The 27301-nt window shown below is 36.1% G+C and overlaps 1 protein-coding gene across 5 annotated transcripts in view; it reads right to left on the minus strand.

Annotated features, from left to right (window-relative positions):
* RAP1GDS1 (Rap1 GTPase-GDP dissociation stimulator 1) overlaps positions 1–27301 on the minus strand; it is a 164142-nt gene that overhangs the window by 11484 nt on the left and 125357 nt on the right. For 4 of the 5 annotated variants that reach the window (XM_055435081.2, XM_055435082.2, XM_055435079.2 and 1 more), the window contains 8 exons: positions 25602–25730; positions 20304–20429; positions 7761–7904; positions 7166–7297; positions 5965–6099; positions 4645–4770; positions 3761–3900; positions 1639–1765 (listed from right to left, as the gene is read on the minus strand). In XM_055435081.2, coding sequence (XP_055291056.1) covers positions 1639–1765; positions 3761–3900; positions 4645–4770; positions 5965–6099; positions 7166–7297; positions 7761–7904; positions 20304–20429; positions 25602–25730 — 1059 coding nt within the window. The remainder of the gene's footprint in view (positions 1–1638; positions 1766–3760; positions 3901–4644; positions 4771–5964; positions 6100–7165; positions 7298–7760; positions 7905–20303; positions 20430–25601; positions 25731–27301) is intronic. The other variant, XM_055435080.2, reaches the window with a different exon arrangement.

The following is a 27301-nucleotide window of genomic DNA, read 5'->3' on the forward strand; positions in this document are numbered from 1 at the left end:
GAGCCTAGGAAATACTAGGTGATAATGACAACAAATGTGATTAGGTATTATCATTTTATATAGTTCTATGGTAAGGTAATCTGACTCAGGCAAATGCTCAGTTATTCAGAAGAAGGCAAAATTAAAGCCTATTTAGAAGATACTAGTTATGAAGGGCACAAGACCAGAGTCACCCCAGACTGGTAGGTCAAGGATATTCTAAAATTGCTTCATCACTGTAAGCCATTTTACAAAATCAAGTCATGAACTCTGTTTGGCATTCAGTGTCCTCACCAATTCTCACCTCTTCATCACAGTTTCTGATAAAGTAATCTCCCCTACTCATGGAGAAAATCATAGGCTAGGCCAGGACTCAAACTGACCTCCACAGCATCTTTAACTTAAGTGACCAAAGTGACATACATCTTCTTGAAGTCTTTTGTGTGCATGCGTGCGCGCTTAGTTGTGTCTGACTCTGTGAGACCCTATGGACTGTAGCCCACCAGGCTCCTCTGTCCGTGGAATTTTCCAGGCAAGAATACTGGCGCGGGTTGCCATATGCTCCTCCAGGGGATCTTGCCAACCCAGGGATCGAACTCACATCTCCTGTATCTCCTCTTTTGGCAGGCGGATTCTTTACCACTGAGCCACCTGGGAAGCTTGAAGTCTTTTCTAGCTTTAAAATTCAAGAAAATTTTACATCCTATGAGTTTTTAAAAAATTATATATGGTTTTAAAGTTTATAACCTGTTAAGAGGACAAAAAATTCAAATCTCTCATACCTGAAATCTGAGTAAATGTGACACTAGAGGAAGATATACCATTTATATCTTCTGGCTTCTCCTTCCTGGGATAATGGTTGGTGAGAGTGATAATTCCCCAGTGACAGTTATGGACATAAGTCATCACTCAGAACTGAAGTGATCAGTTAACAGTATTTACCTGAGTATCTCTGAACGGAACAGGACATGTCTACTAAGTCTACAGGCCTCCTTTGTGTAAGGCAGCCTCAGGTCTTACCTCAGGCCATGTGACTTTCATTGGCTCCAGCTGACTACATATCAGAGCTTGGTTCCTGACACAACGTTGCCTCCCATAAACTAGATGTCTATGAGTGAGCTTTTCCTGAAGAATTCTGAGTAACAGGGATACTGCCATGAAGAGACTAACTGAGTCATTTAGACTCTGCTTTGGGGGAATTCTGAGTGTACATACACAGAAGACGGACATAAAAGGTGAAAATTTAGAATGAATGCGATGCAGGAGACCAGCAAGAGACAGAATCAGCAGTGTAGACAGAAGAGAATCTGAGTGGCTGGAAGAGCGGCAAAGTCTACACTTGCTGTTGTATTCTAAATATTGTTTCATTTTTCCATGAGGCCTGCTGAAATTCCCTAAGTGCCTAAAATTTGAGATATCATTTAAGAGTCAAATAACATTAAAGCATTGCCTTAAAAATGTTACCGAAAGGACAACCAAAAGGGACACCTATGGTGACAATCTATAGAGTATAATTTTCCATATACTCAGGTATCGTATAGACACACACTGGCAAAATGCTTCTAGTCAAAGATTTTGTTTGACTTCTATTCCACTCCTGTGCTTCCTTTCATCCAGGATAAAAATAGGAGAAAATAAGTTTGTCACTGGGGTACTTACCCAATTCTAAAGCTGCTATTAGTGCCAAAGCAACAAGGGCTTCATTCTGCATTATTACATGTTCACTAGTTGCCATGGTAACTAGATGCTTGATGCCACCACTTTGTACAATGGTTTTAATTACATCCTACAATAAATAAGTATCATGAAATTATAAACTTTAATTTTAAACATAAACTGCATTACAATCAGTCAATTCACTGTTGAGTGGTTTTCTGACAGTGTCCCTATGAATCATTACATTTAACCATAATTTTTTTCTTCACAGAAGAGAAGGAAAAAGCTTTTAGCTTTAAATAAATTCATCAAAAGATGACAACTTAAATTACCTAAGCAAAAAAGACCACTGCAGTTCATATCAAGGAAGAGAGTTCCAGAAGCTAACAAACAAAAGTGCTACTGACCCAAATGTTCACCTACCATGAGATCAACAAAACAGAATAAATCTTGGAATAATAAAAAGTTCCTCCTTTCAAATTTTTATTATTAATAAAATACCAGGTGGCTGCTTCTCAGACTAAACAGGTGAAGCTTTTTATGTATGTATGTATGCATGTATCTAGGTAGTCTTAAAACCTTTGTTGTATCTGACAAAGTAAGATTACATACAATAGGATTTGAGGAGAACTTAAACCAAAATTCTGTCTCCCTCATTTCTCATAGGACCTACAACTCTGTCCTTTCCAGTGGCAGTGGGGCAATGGGCTCCAGACTCAATAAATCTCATGACTTTGAGCAAATTACAAAAGCTCTCTGCATCTCAGAGATTTCACTTGAGATAATGTAAGTATATATCTCACAGGTTTTTGTTATACAAAATTATTACATGAAAAGCACACATAAAGTATACAGCAAAGGCAAGATGAAAAGAAATGGCTACACTTATTTCTGTACTCACTTTTGTCTTCCTCTCACTTAGGGTTTTGTTGCCTTCAAACTCAAGTCTTTGTTGGCCTAACAGCCACATGTAACAGGAATTGGAGAGTTCCAGATTCAGATGCCAAAACATGTCTCTCTGTTTTCATCTAGTTAACAGAATTATGGTTTGCCTAAACGAAACCATTGGTAAGAGCCCTCATGGAATGGAGCAAAGAATTAGGGTGAAGACTCCAAAAAGGACAGAAAAGTGATTTGGGAATAAGCAAGTTAGTAGTCTCTCATTTTGATGAATGACATGATAACCCAACCTGGTCCTAAACCCCTAATGTGGAATTATCTCTAAAACCTCCTTCTTCTTTGACCCCAATGTTGAATTCTGTCAATTCTACCACCCACATCTTAAATCCTCCTTTTCCATTCTCACTGCTTCTATTAGGTTGAACTATATGCTATTTGTTTCTTTGTGTCAAAATGGTTGAATATCAGCAAATTTCAAATTCCATTCCGTCGCTCAGTCGTGTCCGACTCTTTGCGACCTGTGGACTCGGCTTCTCCGTCCATGGGATTCTCCAGGCAAGAATACTGGAGTGGGTTACCATTTCCTTCTCCAGGGGATCTTCCCAAATCCTTAGTTCAGCCCTTCATCATCTCTCACGTATATTTTTGAAATAGCTTTGTTTTCCTTGTCCCTAGTAAAGAAGTCATAGAGTCATCTTTCTAGGAAAACCAAATAATGGCACCCTGCTGCTTAGAATCCTTTAGGAGGGTCTTATTTCTCTGCAGAATCAACCTGGCACATAGTTCATCTTAATCCCCACTTCTCTTCCCCTTTGGTGACTGTCTCTGGGCCCAACAGAGCACAGTTATGATAGAGAAGAGGTAAAAGGGAGACCACAGGAGTTCATTTTGCTATTCTTTCTCAATACTTTCCATCTCGTCAACAGTACACTTGGTCCTGTACTGGTGTCAATGAAATGGATGGGCTTTCAGGCTGCTCTAGGTGAGACAGGTGGTAGGAAGGTCCAAGTTACCAGCTGTTTTTGCTCCAGGGAAAGACACCAAGAGATGGCATGTGATGGGGAGGAACATTCCTGTGACCAACCAGCTGGAATAGCTACTGTGGTAAAGTCAATTATTTATACGAAGGAGATTTACTCAAGGCAAGGAGTACCTTTAAGATTTTTTTCTTGCCATCTTCTTTTAATCTGTTTCATAAATAAATGAATGGTTTTCTCAGACTTACTTTTGATTTACTGTGTCGTATGAGGGCAGAGAGCAGTCTGTTTGACTCTCCCATCACACCAGCATGATCTTTGGCTTCACACCACTCCACCAAACGCTCCACTAATTTAACGTTTTTTCCCAGTTGTTCAGCAGCTTCTGCTATAGGAAAGAAGGCAAACCACAAAGCAATGAATCACTAATAGGCAATCAAGTAAAACGACTAGTTAAAGATGTAAGAGTGTGAAGGAAAATTACAGGTCTAAAGAACGGAACACAACAGTTTTGTTAAATAAGAACTACAAAGTACTCTGTATCTAATGGATTATTCAGATTTTTTTATATAAAGTTATGGACTTTATTTAAAAAATGAAATAGCCTGATACTCTTTTGGCTCAGCCTGGTAGTCTGTTAGTACTCTGGAAAACTGTACCAAAGAGTTTTCAGCAGTACTCTAAGGAATCAATATACATAAAGTTTAGAATTTAGAAATAAATAAATATAACTCATTCCAAGGATTAGTTTTCATTATTGTTTCTGTAAACAGAAATATGATCTCCCTGTTTGTAAAACAAATTAAAAAAATTTTTGACTATCACTGTATTGAAACAATGATTTTGAAGACAAAGTAAAATCAGTATAGAAAATGCCAAAAAATAAAAATTCCAAGAACTGTTAATACATCAGTCTAAAACCAGATTACACCTACAAATGAAGAGAAATACAATATAATTTCCATTTAAAGTCAATTATAACAAGCATGGAAATTAATTAATGGGGATCTAAAACCAATCTCTTTTGCCTTTTATTTGCTACTTATCTCTATGATTACTTACATAATTCTGAAAGCTAAAAACAGGTCCTTTTTCATACAAAACATACACCTTAGGAAAGAATTTCTCTTACCTTGTGCATCTATTAACATTCTTAATGTTCCCAAGAGTTTGAACTGAACCGGGGGCATTTCAGATTTAAGGAATTTCAAAACTGCCTCTGTGACTCCAGCTGATAACATCTTTGCTTTATTTACAACTAGAGACAGAGAGAGACTGGTTAAAATTATGTTAGCATTTTTTATGATAATCATTCAATTCAATATAATTTATGAGTGTCTTATTAGCTTTAAGGCTCCATGTTATATTTTTCTACTTAAAAACAATCCTATTACTTTTCTATTAATTTTAAGAATGGGATTGGGAATGGGAGGTCTGGGGGATAAATATCCTGTCTATAGGAGCACAACATACAAAATCACATTTACTGGCTTTTAAAATCTAATATAAAAAAAACTAATAATTTGTAAAGGAAATCTGACAACTTTGGCTTCATATTTACAAAAAGCATGATTCCTCAACTTTAATAAATGTCTCTTTTCACCTCTGTCCTTGACCCAAGTGCGTTAATATAGATATTACAGACATTAAGAAGCAGTCTTAATCTGCTACATGAACCTATTCTATATAGATTGCATTTTCATATGTCACACTATTTTTACCTATCCAGAAATTTACCATTAGAAAGTAGCATAACAGGATAGTTTTAACTATATCCTGTATTATTTCCCATGATAATGTTATTTTGAAAGACTAGTAATCCAAAAAGGCACATTAAGACTAGTTAAAAAAATCGTATGTCTGTACCCACTGCTATATTTAAAATGGATAACCAACAAGGACCTACTGTATAGCACATGGAACTTTGCTCGATGTTATGTGGCAGCTTGGATGTGAGGGGGTTTTGGGGGAGAATGGATACATGTATATGTATGGCTGAGTCCCTTTCCTGTTCACCGGAAACTAGAACAACACTGCTAATTGGCTATAGCCCAATACAAAAAGGTCAAAAGGAAAAAAATTTCACGTCTGCTTGTAGGGAAAAAAAATTCTAAAGTCATCTTCAGCGGATTCTATGAATTGATATCATTATCTTACCTCAACTGAAGATGCTTTAAAAATCTTAACTATACAGTATGATGAAAATCTGGGAGTTCACAAAACGTAATAGAATATTTGAATAATCTGAAAAAGGAAGATTGTGCTTGTGTAGTCTCAGTAAACTTCTTTAACACATACTCTCCATTTATTAGTAAGAAAAATGTAAGCAATCTGAAGCCTATGATTTTTCTTTTCTTGGTCAGGGTAGGTCCACAAATCACATAAAGTAAACATCATTCCAAAACAATAGATTTTATCTCTTACACAGTTGGCTCCCATTCTTAAGACTTACCTGGGATGGCTAGGTTTCTGAGGGCACTTAGTGCTGCATGCTGAACAGTTACGTTTCCATCTTCTACATGTCTGTCCAATAAATCCATAAGTTTTTCTACAATTCCATTGTCTACCATATGGATACAATTTCCATCTAAATAACAACAGAAAACATTTTTTCCCCTCTTTACAAACACTTATAAATATTGTTTACTGAGTGAGAAGTCTGATTATAAGATTCTTAAAACAGATAAAATTTTTAAAATTGGCCCCAAAAATCTCTAGCTGAGATCCTGACAGTATGTCAGAAGATGGCTAAGTAGAAACCACGTGCTTAACGTGTCCTCCAATTGTTTCCATTTATAATGAAGTATGCCAGTGTTCTGCCAACATTACAGTAACAGTACTCTACATTTTGTTATCATGGTTGATATTTAAATTATTTTTTAAAGCAGAATTTCTGAAACATTTATAAAACAGAATATTATAATGAATTACTATTTAACCCCCATTTAGCTTCATGAATTATCAATATTTTCCAAGTCTTATTTTCATCAATAAGGAGCTAATAATGGTCCCCAAAAAGAAGGAAAAATGGAATACATCATTATTAAAACATGCTATAACAAGAGTTAATACTCAAATAAAATCAAATTAAAAACAAAAGTAACTCATATTTCCTAAACACAGTATAGGAATAAGTTTCTAGAATGAACAGCAGAAGTATCAGACTTCAGAAATATACATGAAGGCCTGGTGCCTCTGAAGTACTATTTAAGTAAATATTCCAGCCTAAACCAGCAGATCACCCACACTTAAGTTTTGTAGACATAAGAGTATAAATTGAGGCACAATAATGAATACTCAGATTATTAAATCCAAGATAAAATCTAAATCCAAAGAGCATATCCTCCTAGATCAGAAGTATATTAGCACGGGACAAGTTTATTCATCTCTGAAGTGTAGAATATCCAAAAAGAAGGACTTCAAAGTTACTGTTCATTATCTTTAAACTATCAGCTCTTAGTTGAAGTGCACAAAACATGTAATTTGTTGTGCCAGTCGCTATTAATATTTCAGATTTCTTAAAAATTAAGGTAGTAGTACACACAGATTCTGCATAAGCTTCTGAACGGTTCTAGGTTTAGTACATGTTATGGCAAAGCATAATTCTAAAATATAGAAAGTCTGATTTAATAAGAATGAACTAATATGCTTACCATTTCTGGCAAAATTTGCAATTGCCAATGCTCCAGCAAGCTGTAGCTGGTGGTTATTTGATGGTATCCAAGATAGTACCCTTTGAAACACATTACCTTTTCCTCCTTCAAATAATTTCTGCATGGATTCATCTAGAGATAAATGAAACAGATACGAGGGAAATACTTAGGAGTGATACATCCATATTCTTAGCTGAATACCCAACTGGGAAATCATATACTTCACAATCCACAATTCAACAAGGGAGAAGTAATGGCTCTTTTTATAATAAACTTTTAGTAGAGACTGGACAAAAGGGTTTAGAATTTTTCTATTCTAAATCCCAAGTAGCCATCTAGCTTTTATACCTTTGGCATTATAGCTGTCTCTTCTAAATGACAGCTCTTTAAATACTGTGTAAGATAGTAAAGACTCCTCCTGTCCAGGTTCATTATCTCTAGTTCTCTTTATGATGTGTTTCAAAATCATCACATCAACAAGATTAAATGTGACAGGAAAATGAGAGAAAATCCTAATGAAGTATTTATAAAAGAGACAATAAATTTTTAAAAATCTGACAATCATGTTCTTTTACTGGCATAAATTACAACTCACCTCCAAGAAGTAATAAAACCATTAGATCCGAAGCAGTTTTGAGCTCAGCAATATCCTCCTCTTTGTCACTATCCACTTTCTGCTGAACAATCTCCAGTAGACATTCTACCAGGCCTGATTCAACGAGCTGTAGTTTAATAGCATCTAAAGAATATGTGAACAAAATAACCAAAATTTAAGATGAAATAAGAGTTCTGGTATAAGCAATTTATTGTTAAGAATTATAAGACACCGAGAAAGTACATGATTTAGATAATACGCCTTTGAAGATTTGAGTTTCAAAAGGAAGTATCAGACAGTGCGGCTTAAATACACAAGAGCTTTATTTCATTTTTCCATTTGATATTATATCACTTTTCACAATGTCTGGCAGCACCTAAACAAATTGATTTTCAGCTCTGAAGGCAAGTAATATCTACTGTTATTCTAGAGATTATACTCACATTTAAAAGGCGACACTATAAAATATCCCACAGTTTAAAATAAAACACACACAGATGATACAGTTAAAATATATCCATTAATGGAGTTTGAATACCAAGATTTTGAAAAGAGGTATTAGTAAATTTCAAAGTATATCACAAGGTATGTATATTTGGATTCATATTTCTACATTGCTATTCTTCTAGGGCAGTTAATTTGTAACTTTCTGAATTTGAAAAGTCATGTTTTAAAAAAGAGCTTCAGGTCTTCATTAATTTGAAGCTTCCTCAAGTGATGGGAACGTGGTTCATTATATTATATTCACTCTACATTTGAATAGGTTCTTAAATTTTCATAATAAAAGTGGAAAGAAAAAACAAATTTGAAACTTTTTGATGGATAACTAAGGAATTTTAGACAGATTTTACAACCCAATTGTATTTTAAAACACTATCTTCATAGCAAACTGTATTTGTCTACTGAATCAATATTGTTTACACTCCTAATATCTTAAATATTCTTTCATTATAGAACATACTTCACTGAAGATTTTATATTCACATTCATATCTGTCTCCCCCAATTCAGGAGATATTGTATATACTTCATTCATTCTTGTGTTTTAACCTAAATTGGTCTACTTAAATATTTTGGGTATATTTCATACTGCTAAAGATAAATGTTGATCAACTGATGTTAGAAATATATTAGCTACACAGATATTTTCAAACTTAAATCTTACTGTTTAGTTGGATTTTATTTTAGTCTTCACTTTCCCTAAGCTGTATATGCATATATCTACAGCAAGGGCAGTGTAAGCTTATTATTTAGGAGAAACAGACTTTTTTCCCCCAAACTTAAAAGACTTTTTCTTTCAGACCATTTTAATGTGTAAACATTTGGCCTTTTTTCCCCATCACTAGCACCACTGATCTTCTTTGGCATATTATTTGAGAATACACAGAATATTCAACCTGGAATATTTTTTTAAAAGGTATACTTGCACTGTGCCATGCTGAAAGTAGGGCGTTTCCTTGGTTACAGAATGACAGAACTAGAAATATGTAGTGACTAGAACTAAAAGCCATGATGAAAAAACCTTAAAAAATACAAAAAACATCGAATTTTAGAAATCCCAGTTTAAATGTTGGAATCACTCTCTTTGCATACAAGGAAAACCAAGGATGATATGCTAAGTATAGTCCAGACACAAATTTTCAAAGTTATCATTCAGTCCACTTCACAGTTATAAAACACAAGTGAAGATAGTGGAGAACAAAACAAATAAAAACAGTTATGAAATACTGCAAGGAAGGTTACAGGTCGTTCTCTGGCATAAAACTACCTGAAGGTCACAATGAAAATTTCCTATTTGGCCAAACCACCAAATGAGATGAAAAATAAATTTCTCCCATAAGATCTAAGGCATGCAGAAAATATAACATGTCCTAAGGTTAAACTATGAGATCTTTCTTCTCACAGTTTAACTGTAATCACATATATATATATGGGATGCTTAGAATGCCTTATTAAAAAGGATTAGCAAGGCATTCTGCCAAAGCAGACAGCTTAGCACACTTTTATCACTACCATTCTGCCCAAGGACATCTACTTATATCACTACCATTTATGTATCATGTTTTATATATATATATAAGTTCAGTTCAGTTCACTCAGGCGTGTCTGACTCTTCGCGACCCCATGAATCACAGCACGCCAGGCCTCCCTGTCCATCACCAACTCCTGGAGTTCACCCAAACTCATATGTATTGAGTCAGTGATGCCATCCAGCCATCTCATCCTCTGTCATCCCCTTCCCTTCCTGTCCCCAATCTCTCCCAGCATTAGGGTCATTTCCAATGAGTAACTCTTCACATGAGGTGGCCAAAGTATTGGAGTTTCTGCTTCAACATCAGTCCTTCCAACGAATACCCAGGACTGATCTTTAGGATGGACTGGTTGGATCTTCTTGTAGTCCAAGGACTCTCAAGAGTCTTCTCCAACACCACAGTTCAAAAGCATCAGTTCTTCAGTGCTCAGTTTTCTTCACCGTCCAACTCTCACATCCATACATGACCACTGGAAAAACCATAGCCTTGACTAGATGGACCTTTGTTTGCAAAGTAATGTCTCTGCTTTTAAATATGCTATCTAGGTTGGTTATAACTTTCCTTCCAAGGAGTAAGTGTCTTTTAATTTCACGGCTGCAATAACCATCTGCAGTGATTTCTGAGCCCCCCAAAATAAAGTCTGACACTGTTTCCACTGTTTCCCCATCTATTTGCCATGAAGTGATGGGACCAGATGCCATGATCTTTGTTTTCTGAATGTTGAGCTTCAAGCCAACTTTTTCACTCTCCTCTTTCACCTTCATCAAGAGGCTGTTTAGTTCCTCTACACTTTCTGCCATAAGGGTGGTGTCGTCTGTATACCTGAGGTTATTGATATTTCTCCCGGCAATTTTGATTCCAGCTTCTGCTTCCTCCAGCCCAGCATTTCTCATGATGTACTCTGCATATAAGTTAAATAAGCAAGGTGACAATATACAGTCTTGACATACTCCTTTTCCTATTTGGAACCAGTCTGTTGTTCCATATCCCGTTCTAATTGTTGCTTCCTGACCTGCATATATGTTTCTCAAGAGACAGGTTAGACAGTCTGGTATTCCCATCTCTTTAAGAATTTCCCACAGTTTATTGTGATCCACATAGTCAATAAAGCAGAAATAGATGTTTTTCTGGAACTCTCTTGCTCTTTTGATGATCCAGCGGACGTTGGCAATTTGATCTCTGGTTCCTCTGCCTTTTCTCAAACCAGCTTGAACATCTGGAAGTTCACAGTTCACGTATTACTGAAGCCTGGCTTGGAGAATTTTCAGCATTACTTTACTAGTGTGTGAGATGAGAGCAATCGTGCAGTAGTTCGAGCATTCTTTGGCACTGCGTTTCTTTGGAACTGGAACGAAAACTGACCTTTTCCAGTCTTGTGGCCACTGCTGAGTTTTCCAAATTTGCTGACATATTGAGTGCAGCACTTTCACAGCATCATCTTTCAGGATTTGAAATAGCTTAACTGGAATTCCATCATCTCCACTAGCTTTGTTCGGAGTGATGCTTCCTAAGGCCCACTTGACTTCACATTCCAGGATGTCTGGCTCTAGGTCAGTGATCATGTTATCGTGACTATCTTGGTCGTGAAGATCTTTTTTGTACAGTTCTTCTGTGTATTCTTGCCACCTCTTCTTAATCTCTTCTGCTTCCGTTAGGTCCATACCATTTCTGTCCTTTATCGAGCCCATCTTTGCATGGAATGTTCCTTTGGTATCTCTAATTTTCTTGAAGAGATCTCTTGTCTTTCCCATTCTGTTGTTTTCCTCTATTTCTTTGCATTGATCGCTGAGGAAGGCTTTTTTTATCTGTCCTTGCTATTCTTTGGAACTCTGCATTCAGATGCTTATATCTTTCCTTTACTCCTTTGCTTTTCACTTCTCTTCTTTTCACAGCTATTTGTAAGGCCTTCTCAGACAGCCATTTTGCTTTTTTGCATTTCTTTTCGATGGAGATGGTCTTGATCCCTGTCTCCTGTACAATGTCACGAACCTCCGTCCATAGTTCATCAGATACTCTATCAGATCTAGTCCCTTCAATCTATGTCTCACCTCCACTGTATAATCATAAGGGATTTGATTTAGGTCATACCTGAATTGTCTAGTGGTTTTCCCTACTTTCTTAAATTTAATCTGAATATGTATATCTGTATGAATGTATATTTAAAAATCTTTTCTAAGTGGTGGAAAAATCCCACAAATTCAACAAAGCGCATAAATATACTTTATGCTTAAGTGTGAAAGTTGTTCAGTGTGTCTGACTCTTTTCGACCCCATGGACGATACAGTCCACAGAATTCTCTAGGCCAGAATACTAGAGTGGGTAGCGTTTGCCTTCTCCAGGGGATCTTCCCAACCCAGGGATCAAACCCAGGTCTCCCACATTGCAGGTGGGTTCTTTACCAGCTGAGCCACAAGGGAAGCCCAAGAATAGTGGAGTGGGTAGCCTATCCCTTCTGCAGCAGATCTTTCCGATCCAGGAATCGAACCAGGGTCTCCTGCATTGCAGGCGGATTCTTACCAACTGAGCTATCAGGGAAGTCCTTATGTTACACTTAATCAACTATTATTATTAAATACATTAAATAACCACAGAACTATCACCTAAATCAAGAAATTAATCACCAACAACCTGAGAAGCCCCTCTGTGAATTTTTCATGTCACACATCTGTCCCTTTCAAATCACTACCCTGATTTTTAAAGGTAACCATATCCATACATATCCATACTTTTACAGTTTCACCAAATAATCATTCCTAAAAAACAATAGCTTAATTTTAGCTTTTTTTGAAACTTCATATAAATGGAATCATATATTTTTCAGTGCTGGCTTTTTCTTTTTAATATGCTTATAGGACTCATCTACACTATTGGTTATGGTTGTCTTCATTCCTTTCCATAACTGTGTATTTTTCCATAATATGGATATACCATGTTATTCTACTGTTAATGGATATGAGTTGTTTAAATATTTCATTATTATAAACAATGCTGTTATGAACATTCCTGGAATGGCTCCCAGTGTACATGAACACGTTTCTGGGTATACAATAAACAGCAGAACTTCTGGATCACTGGGAACACATATCTCTAACTCAGTAGATAGATACTGTTCTCCAAATCGCACCAATTTATAGTCCCATCAGCATTTAATGAGTTTCCACTCTTCCACACCATCATCAACACTTGGTATTATCATTTTTTCCAATGAGTACTTAGTGGTATTTTATTGTTTTATTTTGCATTCCCTAATTTTTAATGAGTTGAGCATATTTTCATGTGTTCATTAGCTACTTGGATTTTATCTTCTTAAATCATTTGCACATTTTCCCCACTGAATTTTCTACATTTTTCTTAATGATTTGGGGGTGTTTTTCTACATGCTGTACACAGCAGCCCTCTGCTGGTTACATGTGTTGTAAATATCATTTTATCTACTGTCATGCTTTTCTCAAATTTTTATTTTTTAAAATAACCCAATTTATCATTTTTTCCTTTTAGTTAAGCTTTTTGTAACATAAGAAAATTTTCTGTACGCAAGCCTGTGATGATATTCTCCTATCTCATGTTTTACGATAAACTTTGTTATTTCAAATTTTACATTCAATAATGTATCTGAAATGAAAATTTTAAAATAGTAAAAAGTGGGATTGTATGTGAGTCTCCAGTTGTATTTTCTACATTTCTAGCACCATTTATTTAACAAACTGTCCTTTCCATATAGCTCCATGCTGCTGTTGCTGCTAAGTCACTTCAGTCGTGTCCGACTCTGTGCGACCCCATACACGGCAGCCCACCAGGCTTCCCCGTCCCTGGGATTGTCCAGGCAAGAGTACTGGAGTGGGGTGCCATTGCCTTCTCCGATATAGCTCCATAGTGGTACATTTTTTTCTTAGTAAAATAAACATCTACTAGGGTGTTCATTCGGAGAAGGCAATGGCACGCCACTCCAGTACTCTTGCCTAGAAAATCCCATGGATGGAGGAGCCTGGTAGGCTGCAGTCCGTGGGGTCGCTAAGGGTCGGACTCGACTGAGCGACTTCACTTTCACTTTTCACACATTGGAGAAGGAAATGGCAACCCACTCCAGTGTTCTTGCCTGGAGAATCCCAGGGACGGGGGAGCCTGGTGGGCTTCCGTCTGTGGGGTCACACAGAGTCGGACACGACTGAAGTGACTTAGCAGCAGCAGCAGCAGGGTGTTCATTGGAAGGACTGATGCTAAAGCTGAAACTCCAATACTTTGGCCACCTCATGCGAAGAGCTGACTCATTGGAAAAGACTCTGGTGTTGGGAGGGATTGGGGGCGGGAGGAGAAGGGGACAAGAGAGAATGAGATGGCTGGATGGCATCACCGACTCGATGGACCTGAGCCTGAGTGAACTCCACTCCGGGAGTTGGTGATGGACAGGGAGGCCTGGCATGCTGTGATTCATGGGGTCACAAAGAGTCGGACACAACTGAGCACCTGAACTGAATGCATCCATTTGTTTCTGGGTTATCCTGTTCCATTGGTGTTCCTGTCCATCTTTGAACCAATACTACATTGTCTTTTAAATATACTAGAGTTTTATCAGAATAAAACTTTACTGTTGTAATGAAGTAAAACCAGTTCTGCTCCCTTGTTCTCTTTCACGTTATCTTGACTATTCTTGGTCTTTGGGATTTTGATGAGAACTGCAGTTAAGTCTTCAGATCAGTATGGGGTGATATAACATCATTACAGAATACATATAGCTTTCTGTTTATTTAGATCTTAGTTTCTCTTAATGATTTTCTACACTTTTCTGTCCGAGAATTTAGACATCTTTTATTAATCTATTCTGAAGTACTTCTCTCTCTCATTTTTTAAAGCCACTCAGCTTTCAGGATCTTAGCTCCCAGACCAGGGATCAAATCGGGGCCCCCAGCAGTGAAAGCACAGAGTCCTAACCATTGGAATACCAAGGAATTCCTTTAAATATTTTGTTTTTTATACTACAGTAAACAATGTATTTTAAAAATGTATTTCCTGTTTTTGCTGGTATGTAAAAGTACAATGCTTTGGGTTTTCAGATGTTTTTCTTTGTTTTGGCTAGCAACCCAAATTCTAATTTTCAAGATTAATCTATTCTTTTATTCTGGATGTAATCATATCATCTATGAAAAATGACAGCTTATTTCCTTTCAATATCTTTTCTTTCTTTTATACTCTATAGCACTGGATAGTTTCTACAATACAGTAAGAAATAAAAATGGGGAAGATCCTTCTCATTCCCAACTTTAGAAGGAAATGCTTTTTGTTTTACCACTGAGTGTGATGTTTTCTATAGAATTCCGGTTATATATTCTATTCTCTTTTCTAGTAATAGTTTCTGAAGTTTTTAAAAACCATATACAGATGCTTAATCTTATGAATTTTTTAAGATGATAAGATCATACAATTGCACTCATCTCACACACTAAAGTAATGCTCAAAATTCTCCAAGCTAGGCTTCAACAATATTTGAACTGTGAACTTCCAGATGTTCAAGCTGGTTTAAGAAAAGGCAGAGGCACCAGAGATCAAATTGCCAACATCCACTGGATCATCGAAAAAGCAAGAGAGTTCAAGAAAATATCTATTTTTGCTTTATTGACTATGCCAAAGCCTTTGACTGTGTGAATCACAATAAACTGTGGAAAATTCTTCAAGAGGTGGGAATACCAGACCACCTGATCTGCCTCTTGAGAAATCTGTATGCAGGTCAGGAAGAAACAGTTAGAACTGGACATGGAACAACACACTGGTTTCAAATAGGAAAAGGAGTACACCAAGGCTATATACTGTCACCCTGCTTATTTAACTTTTATGCAGAGTACATTATGAGAAATGCTGGGCTGGATGAAGCACAAGCTGGAATCAAGATTGCTGGGGAAAATATCAAACCTCAGATATGCAGATGACACCACCCTTACGGCAGAAAGTGAAGAAGAACTAAAGAGCCTGTTGACAAAAGTGAAAGGAGAGTGAAAAAGTTGGCTGAAAGCTCAACATTCAGAAAACTAAGATCATGGCAATCGGTTTCATCACTTCATGGCAAAAAGATGGGGAAACAGTGGCAGACTTTATTTTTTTAGGCTCCAAAATCACTGCAGATGGTGACTGAAGCCATGAAATTAAAAGACGCTTACTTCTTGGAAGGAAGGTTATGACCAACCTAGACAGCATATTAAAAAGCAAAGACATTACTTTGCTAACAAAGGTCCGTCTAGTCAAGGCTATGGTTTTTCCAGTGGTCATGTATGGATGTGAGAGTTGGATTATAAAGAAAGCTGAGCACCGAAGAATTAATGCTTTTGAACTGTGGTGTTGGAGAAGACTCTTGGACTGCAAGGAGATCCAATCAATCCATCCTAAAGGAGATCAGTCCTGGGTATTCATTGGAAGGACTGATGTTGAAGCTGAAACTCTAATACTTTGGCCACCTGAGGGGAAGACAGAGATGAGATGGCTGAATGGCATAACCGACTTGATGGACATGAGTTTGAGTGAACTCCGGGAGTTGGTGATGGACAGGGAGGCCTGGCGTGCTGCAGTCCATGGGGTCGCAAAGAGTCGGACACGACTGAGCAACTGAACTGAACTGATGTGAACAGCTGACTTATTTGAAAAGACCCTGATGCTGGGAAAGACTGAAGTCGAGAGGAGAAGGGGATGACAGAGGATGAGCCGGTTGGATGGTATCACCAACTCAATGGACATGAGTTTGTGTAAACTCTGGGAGTTGGTGATGGACAGGGAGACCTGGTGAGCTGCAGTCCATGGGGTCAAAAAGAATCGGAAATGACTGAGCGACTGAACTGAAGATCATATGATTTTCCCCTTTATTAAGTTATAATGTGATGAATTATATTGATTGCATTTGGAATAATAAACTACATTTCCAGAATTAATCCAATTTAGTATAATGACAAATTTTAAAATATATTATTGGAAATTGCTAAAAGTTTATGGGAATTTTGGATCTATGTTCATGGTGAGACTGGCCTTTCATTTTTATTCTTCTATGGTCTTTGATGGTATTTTATTAGCTTCACAAAATACATTAGTGAGTATATTTGCGTTTCCTATTCCTTGAAAGAATTTAAGATAAGATTACTCGACTTTTCTATTCTTATGTCATCCATACTTGTAAATGTATGGGCATCAAATTTTTATCACATTCTTCTAGTATCTGTAACATCTGTAGTGAGACCTATTTTCTTGATTCTGGTTATTTGTACCTTCCCTCTTTTTTTTTTCCTGATTAATCTTACTAGGGATTTACCAGTTCTATGACATCTTTTCAGACTCAACATTTGCAAGTAAATGCGTATATTGTGTTACATATTTTCTATTTCATTAATTTCAGTTCTCTGTATTTCCTTCTTTCTACTTTCTTTGGGTTTCGTTTATATTTTTCTTCACTAATTCCTGAAATTAAAACTGAGCTTATTGATTTTAGCTTTTTTCATTTTCCATTATATACTTTTAAAGAGAAAAAAAATCGCTTTAAGTATGAGTTTATGTGCATCATAAAAGATTTGAGATAGTGTTCTCATTTTCATTAGTAGGAAAAAAAAACCTCTAACATACTCTAAAATGGCAATCCTTTGTTAAAATTTCTTTCATGAGAAGTATACACATTTTAAATGTTTCATATATACTTGCAAGGGCTCTGAAGAAACGTGCAGGGTTCCAATTATGTCCATTAAATCAATTTTCATAATCATGTTGTCCACATTTTCTATCCTACTATTTTTTAAAAGTCTATTTGTCCTATGATATTTGTGGATATTTAGTTGTCCTCATAGTTCTGAATACTTTTGCTTCTAATCTTTTGGGATAATATGTATTTTTATAGCTTCCAAGTGAAGTGGATCTTTCATCATGATAAAGTCACCTTCTTTATCTCTAGCAAGTTTTTTAATAGTAATGTCTATTTTATCTGATAGTACTGATAATATGACTATCTCGGCCTTTTTCAGGTTTGAATGGTATAATTTTTCACTCTTTTAAATCTCCTCATACTCAAGAAGTATTGCTTGTTTAGTTGGTTTTTAAAAATTCAGTTAACAGTTGGTCTTAATTTCAGCTAAAGCGTTTAGGCCACATACATTTAATGTAATTACCAAAATACTGTGTCATAAATCTAGTATATTTTTTCATCCCTATTTTTACCTCCTGTTCCATGTTCCCTCTGCTCTCTGTTCTTCTGTTAGCTGATGCTGTATTAAAAAAAATTCTTTCTATAAATCTTTCCATTAGTTGCATTTGGTTTTAAAAATTATTCTAGTTCACCTTAAAATTTGGAATCATTAATCAGGATCTAATGGTACTTTCTTCAAGATAATATAAGTGTCTTGGAACTCTTCACTTTTATTTCCCTCCAGATTTATACTCTCATTTTTTGGTTCCGTTCAGTTGCTCAGTAGTGTCTGACTCTTTGCGACCCCATGGACTACAGCACATCAGGCTTCCCTGTCCATCACCAGCTCCCAGAGTTTTCTCAAACTCATGTCCATCAAGTCACTGATGCCATCCAAGCATCTCATCCTCTGTCATCCCCTTCTCCTCCTGCCTCCTCCATTTTGTGGTATATAAAAAATATATATATATATATATACACACACACTTTAAATTTCACAGTGAATTATTTTTATTATTTTGTATATTCAACATTCATGAGATTTACATACATATTTACTGCTTTTTATTTTTTTTGCTTCTTTGTCCTCCCCTGCACCTATAACCTTCTTTCTGGACTCAGTTTCCTTTTTTGGGGGGAATCATTTTCCTTTTATCTACAAAAATCCTTTATAATTTCCTTTTAGTAAGAATATGTTGGTGGTGAACTTTCACAGTTTCTAATCTGAAAACATCTTCATTTGCTTTCAGTTCTGATAGGTAGTTATGCTGGGATTAGAATTTTAGGTTTTATTTTTCTTTCACCACACAGAACATGTTTGTCATCTGGCTTTCATTGCGGCTGTCAAGAAGTTAGCAGTCAAACTTTTGCCTCTTTTAAGGTAATCTATTTTTCTCCTGGCTAATTTTAAAATTCTGTCCTTATAGTATTTTTCAATTTCAATCAGATGTATCTAAATGTATATTTCTTTGAATCATGTTTTAAAATTATTGGGGTTCTTGAATCCTTGATATCTTTCATAATTTTTGACAAGTGCTCTGCCAAAATTTCTTCAAACTTCTACCCTCCCATCTCCCTTCTTTCTGGGACTCCAAAAAATGTCTGAGTCTCTTTCCCTCTTATTCTCTTTTATGTATATTGATCCTTTTCTTTCTCCATATTTCATTCTGGATTTCCTTCCATTCTATCTTCCAGTTCACTGGTTCTCTAATTTAACTATATTTAATCTGCTATCAAACTCATCTATTTAGGTGCTTAATTTTTGTTGTATTTCTCAATTCAGGAATTTCCAATTATTTCCTTTTCAAATCAGCTATTCTACTTTTTATAGTTTCTATCTAAAATTTTCAAGTTTGTTTTTAACTCTTTGAACATGTCTGTTTTGAGTCAATGTCTAATAATTCCAGTATCTGGATATTTGTTGCCTGTTCTTTCTGCCGATTCTTGCTTACAATGTCTTGTCTCCTCACGTCCTCTCTGATTATGTGCTAGACACTGTTTTTGGAAAATTAGTATGGGATGGTTTGTTTCCTCTGGTTCCCTCTTATTCCTAGAGTGTATCCCTGAAGATTTTTTGCCTAAATGGTATAAAGACTGCTTTGTACCATTAAAGTGCTGCACTTCACACTGTCCCTGGCTTGCCTTCTGTTAAAGGCCCTCCTCATTCCCTCTGGCCTTGTCACCGCCTCCAGCCTCTCACTCCAGAGCCTCATCCTCAGTGTCCACACAGTGGGTAGGCCTGGTGCTGCAACTTTGATGGCCTTTGCCCTGCAAGAGTATGGAAGTGGAGCAGAGCCTCTTAGCTGCCTTTTCCAGACTGGCATAGGAATGTGTAACCTACAGAACCACCTTTCCCAAGATCTTAAAATCCAAGAAATCTGGAAAGTAGTTTTGGCCAATATATATATACACTTACAAAATAGATAATGCAGCTGAAGTTAGAGATACTCTAGATAAAACTTCAGTTCAGTTCAGTTCAGTCGCTCAGTCGTGTCCGACTCTCCGCGACCCCATGAATCACAGCACGCCAGGCCTCCCTGTCCATCACCAACTCCCGGAGTACACTCAAACTCATGTCCACAGAGTCGGTGATGCCATCCAGCCATCTCATTCTCCGTCGTCCCCTTCTCCTCCCGCCCCCAACCTTTCCCAGCATCAGAGTCTTTTCCAGTGAGTCAACTCGTCTCATGAGGTGGCCAAAGTATTGCAGTTTCAGCTTTAGCATCAGTCCCTCCAATGATAAAACTTAGCACATCATTAATAAAAGAAATGAATTTGAGTTAAATAGCTGGCAATTAAATGATATTAGAAAAAAATGGAAAAAGCCTACATGATCAAAAATCAAGAGGTGCATTTATTTTCTCACCATTTTCTGCCAATGGAGCAAGAACTTCAAAAACCATTTCCCTCTTATCATGTTCTATTTGTTTCTTGAAGAGTTTCACCAGCTCTTCAGCAATGTTTGTACTGGCAAACTGTTCTTTACTTGACTCTGTAAAAAATAAGAGGAAAATTTAAAGTAAAAAACCAAAATTAAGCACAGAAATTGTTTTCTATTACTTTCAATACTTGGTCGTTTTGTATCATCAATGATAAATGCAAACATTCTTCAAATACAGAAACAGTCCTTTTTTATTTTAATGCCTCTGTAGAGGAAAAATGTCTAAAGCTTTAAGATGTTCTGACCCAATTATATTCAAGGCTATAAAAAAAATGTTCGCTAGCATAACATATAGGTAACCATAGCAATGGTAAAATTACCGTTATAAATTCATAGTTTCAAGGCTTTTAGCCAAAGAAGAAAAATTACTCATAACAGATTGCATTTCACATGGCTGAATTAACGGTGACTTGTCTTTATACCATTAGAGCGGTATACTTTCACACTGTCCCTGACATGCCTTCTTTCTTGTCTCTTCACCACCTCCAGCCTTTCACTCTAGAGCCTCATCCTCAGCATTTAAATATGCTTTAATATTTCTCACAAAAAAAGCAATATTAAAACCAAATGCTTTGCCTTTACCCCACTTTGATGAAGCCGCCACCCAGTCTGCTGAATTTCACAAACAGGTTTCTTGCAGCACAGTCTACACACACTGTATCTCCTTCCTCAACGCACAAGCGCACCGAAACCCGCCTCGGACTGCTTCCGGCCCAGGACCACATTCCGCAGTCTCCTTTGCATGCTCCTTTCCACCGGACCTGTGTAAATTCTAGTTCCTCAAGACTTCATCTTCGGCTTTCTTGCCTTGGTCCTTACTCTCACCCTAGGCAATCTAATTTTTTTCCATAGCATAAAAATACCACCTATATGTTGATACTTATACAATCATATCTCTAGCCCTCTTCTTAACTCCAGGCTATTTGACATCTCCACTTGAATATCTCTCTAGCATCCAAACATCACGCCTAAGGTAGACTCCTGATATTTGATACGTCTGTTCTTTCTCCAGACTTCCTTAAATTTAGTGAATAAACAGCCACCTACCCACCGGTCACACAGGCAGAAACCTGGGGGTCACTGCTCACCTGCTCTCACTCAGTGCATCCAAAGAATAACCAAAATCTATCAATCTACCTCCAAAATACAGCCAGAATCCACTGTTTCCTTTCTGATTCTCAGTTCTTTTGCTCCATCAGATATCCTATCAATTTATCTACAAGTTTCTCTCAGAGAATCGACCAATCTAGTTGAGACTGCTTGCTCTCCATGTTTGCTGGGCACACTGACATCCTGGAATTTCTTTTTCATGATCTTGATGGATATTTCCTCTCCTTCCTGTATCAGATACTCTCTTATCTATGTTCATTCACATTCAATTTTTTAGTTTTAGTGGAGGCATCCACCAGCAGCTTTCTGAGAATGGTGAAGTACACTGTTTGAAGAAGATAAATATTTAGAAATTTTAACTGTCTGAAATGTTCCTTCCCACCTAGAATGTACATCTGTAATTTAAACTCCTTCCTTAGTATATTCAATTATGTCCTCATACTAGCAATTATTGTAACTTACAATTATATGCTTATTTATAAGTTCATCTTAGAATTAAGTTTCCACATCACCTACTAAAATATAAGCTGCTTGAGAGCATGACTACCACAAACACAGTATATGGTATGGTGCCTAGTACAGAGCAAGTGTTCAAAAGAAATTTGTTGATTTTGAATGTGTGACTGAAAAAACAAGTAAACAAATGCAAGAAATAAAAAATATTACAAATTCAACTTTGAAAGAAATGGAGAAACAAATATTTATATTGCTTAAAACAGTTTTGATTTACTCTACCGTTACCCTGCTTTTGGCACATGTACCAGATCTATGCCAAAATGATGAGAATCCACTCCAAGACTTCTAAGTAAGATTCCTTAGTGCTACAAAAAAAGAGCAAGAGTGGAGTATCTTTTCTAATAAGCTACCTAAACCCTCAGAAATCAAATTTTACAAACATCACACCTTGCCCTGAAAAGTTAGTTTGATTTAAACAGGAATGATTTAACTCCTCAACATTTGTGGTTGCTCTTCTGTTTCACACAATTCTTCAAATAAATGAAACATAAAATCATAGATGAAATAAACATCATTTATCTAGTTATGTACTCTTAACTCTTTTAAAAATAGTTGTAGCTCTTTTTTCCAATCCATATTTTACTCTTCCACTTATTAAACTGAAACCAAATCACCATTGTTAAGTAATTCAGTCCATTTGCCAGCACAAGGGAACAATGTACCATGATTAACATAGGAATTCATGAAGAAAACCTGATCATATCCTGTATTTGGATACAGAGGAAAGATAGCATGATCTGTGATTTGGATATTATATTTGATTTAAATGCCACAGATTCTTAACAGACTTTCAGCAAGAAGGATTTTTTCCTAAGGGTTTAAAGTTTTTTTTTTTTTCAATGTGGGCTATTTTTTAAAAAGTCTTTATTGAATTTTTTACAATACTGCTCCTGCTTTATGTTTTGCTTTTTGGCTGTGAGGCATGTGGGGTCTCAGCTCCCCAGCCAGGAACTGAGCCTGCACCTTTCTGCATCAGAAGGTGAAGTCCTAACTATTGGACAGCCAGTGAAGTCCCCCCTAAAGGGTTTATTTTTTAATAAAATTATACGAGTTTAAAGAGTTAGTTCTAATACTTATACTACCAGCAGAATCCAGTCCCCTTTTCCCATTTCTTTTTCAAAAACAAGCACATAAAGCTCTTTTAGCTAATTCACTGGTATTTACCTCCAAATCTTTAAATAACATTTTATATTGACAATTTTTGCTTTTTTAGTTTTAGGTATTTTTGATTGACCTTTCACTATGAAAGATGAAGCACTAGCTTTCTCTTTTTCCTGTCTCCACAATAACCTACATCTTTACAATGTAATTATACTGTACTTTTGGTTTGAAATAATTAGTGTTTCAATAATACACTGTTTCATTTGTCCTGGAGTTACTTCTATTTCCTTGGAATTCCTTTTTTTTCCTCATTTACTTAGCTTTCAATGTACTTATTAATTCAACTCCAAACTCTCCATCAGTTGCCTGATTTTTTTTCTTAATAAGCACATTCTCTTTAGGTGCTCAATTAATTTCATTTCGTGTAAGAGTTTCCCCAAGCTGGACTGGCTGCTCTTTGAAAACAGGACATTTGGTGCTATCTTCCCTGGTGGCTCAGAGGTTAAAGCGTCTGCCTCCAATGCGGGAGACCTGGGCTCGATCCCTGGGTCGGGAAGATTCCCTGGAGAAGGAAATGGTAACCCACTCCAGTATTCTTGCCTGGAGAATCCCATGGACGGAGAAGCCTGGTAGGCTACAGTCCATGGGTTGCAAAGAGTCGGACTCGACTGAACGGAACGGAACGGATGTCACCATACTACTAGAAACTTCTATTTTCCTGTTGAATCTCTTGTCTCCTGATTCCTGTGTAGTATTATTATTTATATCCCTTGTTTCATTGGAACACATCTTCCAGAGGCTTCCAGGAAAGATATAAAGGATACCAATTTTCTGAGATATTCATGTTTAACACTGTCCTTATTGTTACCTCACACTTGACTGATGATTTGCATATAGAATTCTATACTGGAAATAATTTTTCCTCAAATTTTTGAAGGCAACAACATTCCATTTTCTTTTGGTTACCAGTGTTGTTTTGATACATCTGATGTCTACTGATTCACAATTTTTTCTATGTAACTTTTTTTCCTTCCTCTCTCTGGAATTCTATAAAATGCTCCCTTTGTACCCATTATTCTAAAATTTCACACTGATGTGCTGTGGTCTAGTGGCCTAATTTCATCCACGAGACTGTCATTTGATAAGATTCTTCCAATCTGGAGAAATATTTATTTTAGTGTATTCAGCAGTTTTTTCCTTTTTATCTCTTTCTAAAACCCTTGGACTGATCCTCTATTTTCCATACCCTTGCTTTTTGCTTTACTTCTGTAAATATTTCTCTATACAGTTTATTGTCTTTCATTTTAGCTGTGTTAGGTTTCTTGCTTTTGTTCCTTTTTCTTTAAAAATAGCATCCTGTTATAGTTTCATGCTTACAGTATTTTTCTACTTGAGCATATTAGAGTTTTTCCCCCTATTCTGCATAGTTTCTATCTCCTCCAAGTTACTTTTTTTTATTTCATTATTTCCCATGTAAGAGGATGTCCTCACCTTTCTAGTTGTCTACCACCGATTAAGAACTGGGATTTAAAAACTGATTAGCATCTATGAGTGGCCTTGTAAGATTGCCTGTAGATCTGAAGGCTCTGTGTAGAAGAACTCCAACGTAAGCATCTTTAAGTCCATATCCTCTACTTTGAGTCTCTCTACAGAGTAAACACAATCTTCTGCTTAGATGGGAAGGCCAGTTACCAGAGTGGGAAGGGAAAGAAGAAACTCTTGATGCCACTAAATCCTGAGCCTTTTGAAGATAACAAATTGGTTAGTTCTTGGCTTTCCAATTCAGGATTCAAATTTCAAAGGTTTGCTAAGTGAGTTATTGCTTCTTTTCTTTCCAGGTTCTAACAAGTTTTTGTATTATCCTTTTTGTTTCATTTCCCTCTCCTTTCCTTGATGGTTTTGCATTAAAAAAAAAAAAAAAACTCTTTACTGTAGTTTTAGTTGGTTTCCAAAAGGGAGTAAAAGTGCAGATTTTCATTCTAACATTGCTATCTGCCCCCCAAAATACTAATATTTTAAGCAGACAAGTTTATTTATAAAAGACTGTGAAGCCAAACAAAAAGGGGGAAAATCTCATTGTGTTTAATCTATAATGTTTACAAGCATGCAAACTTTAAAACTGGGTTTATCCTGTAATTGTGAATACAGAATAATGTGTGCACATAAACTAGGAATCAAAGGCTTAAAAAGGGCTGCACATTCCTTTTCTGCCCTCAATTCTAAACTAGACTGCATTCATTTATTTTCTATTTTATCTTTAAGCTGTATCTTTAGTGAGCAAAAACACATAAATTTCTAGCTCCAATTATAAACAATATAATCCTAAAATGTAATTGGATTTACACTTTAACGCTGAAACAATATATCTATGATGCTTCAAAACAATAAACTAAAAGAATCTAAATGGATTTCCAGGTTAACATCTAAAGAAAAATGTATTATAAGTATATTAAACAGTTATGAATAATTACATTTTGGTTCATGTCTAGGACTTACCAAGTTCTGCTAAATTGCCAAACGCAACAAGACACATTTCTGTAAGAGCTGCATTTTGGCAGTGGATGCCCAGTAATTTAACTAAGGTAGGAATAACACCCATGTTGATAAGCTGAGCTTGAAGGGAATCTGTTAAAAAAAAAAAAAAACACAAACAAGAAAACAAAACACAAAAAAAGTGTTTACGTATTAAATGGACATTAGTAAGAAGAAAACACCTCTTATCTCCCTACTGCAAACACAATACTATTTCATACTATTTTAATTATGGTAAAACAAGGTTAAGTCCACTCAGAAGTCTTGAAAATGTTTAAGACATTAGTTCAAAGGAATTGAATTTTGAAACTTTTCAATGAAATTTTCAAAGAAATTTAGAAATGACAATAATTCAAGTAATACGTCAAATCACCAGTTTTTTTCAAATGGTCTTATACCTTTACTAAGTAGGTTTTAAAATGCATAAACAATTAAACATTACCATTGGTTTTAAGTTAAAAGGTTAGACAAAGTAACATTTGCATTACAGGAAGTCACAGAATATATGAAAAGCATAAGAAAAAAAAGCAAATTTAATAAAGAGTAAGAAGATAAAGGTCTTAGAACCCCTTAAAAACAGTTGCTTCATAATAAAGAATGAAAAATATATAACACACTCAAATTATTATTTATTTGCAACAGAGTGTTCTTTGATGACTGTTAGGAAGGAAAGTTTTAACAAGGAAAAAATCTGGTTACTTAAAATATTTCTCTTTTCAAAGTTTTATTTAATAATAGTGACAATCATCTTAGGAAAGAAAGGAAGATTTGGCTTGAGAGGTAAAGAGGTCAATATGGCTTTGTTATCATTGCTTGCCTTCATTTTCTAAAGAAACTAATTGATTTTAAAGTACTTAATATGCCCCGGATTTTCACAACGGCTGTTCATGAACAATGATAATAGAATACCTGTAACAGAGTTGAAGGTAAATAAACCAAAATGAAAACCAAGAGTACTACCTCTAAGAATAAGCTAAGAAGAAAGACACTCATATGCCTATGCAAAATACTATCACTACTAACTGGTTCATCTAAAGATAGAGGAAAGCTTTCAAAATTTTTTTCTTTTCCTTTTAAAAATTATATGCCATTTTCAAGTTAATAATTTTCTCCAAGTTTTTTTAAGTTATGTATTTTTTAATCTAAAGATAAAAATCTGTTTCTTACAAAATACATTTTCCTCATAGCATGCATCCCTTGATGGAGTTTGTGTACTAATAATCTCTTTACCACTCTTCAGAGTTCTTAGGCTTCCCTGCTGGCTCAGTGGTAAAGAATCTGCCTGCCAATGCAGGAGATGCGGGTTAGCTCCCTGGACTGGGAAGATCCCCTGGAGAAGGAGATGGCAGCCCACTCCAGCATTCTTGCCTGGGGAATCCCATTGGCAGAGGAGCCTTGAGGGCTACAGATAAGTTGCAAAGAGTCAGACATGACTTAATGACTAAACCATAATAACAACATAGTTCTCAACCTACAGATACGGAGATGGCTGGGTGATTATCAGAAAGAACATACAGGTAAGGTTGAGCTGTCTCACATGCCAATTGATTACTTGCCTAGAGGTCTGTGTAGTTAATTTTTCCTGCTTTTAGAGTCAAATATGAAGAGATAGCCAACAAGAGGCTTGTCAGCCCTGAAAACTGATGGTAATTATGGATATTATC

Source organism: Moschus berezovskii, chromosome 5, assembly GCF_049115385.1.
Source record: "Moschus berezovskii isolate FMDL1 chromosome 5, NW_MosBer_1.0, whole genome shotgun sequence".
NCBI classification, from domain to species: Eukaryota; Metazoa; Chordata; class Mammalia; order Artiodactyla; family Moschidae; genus Moschus; species Moschus berezovskii.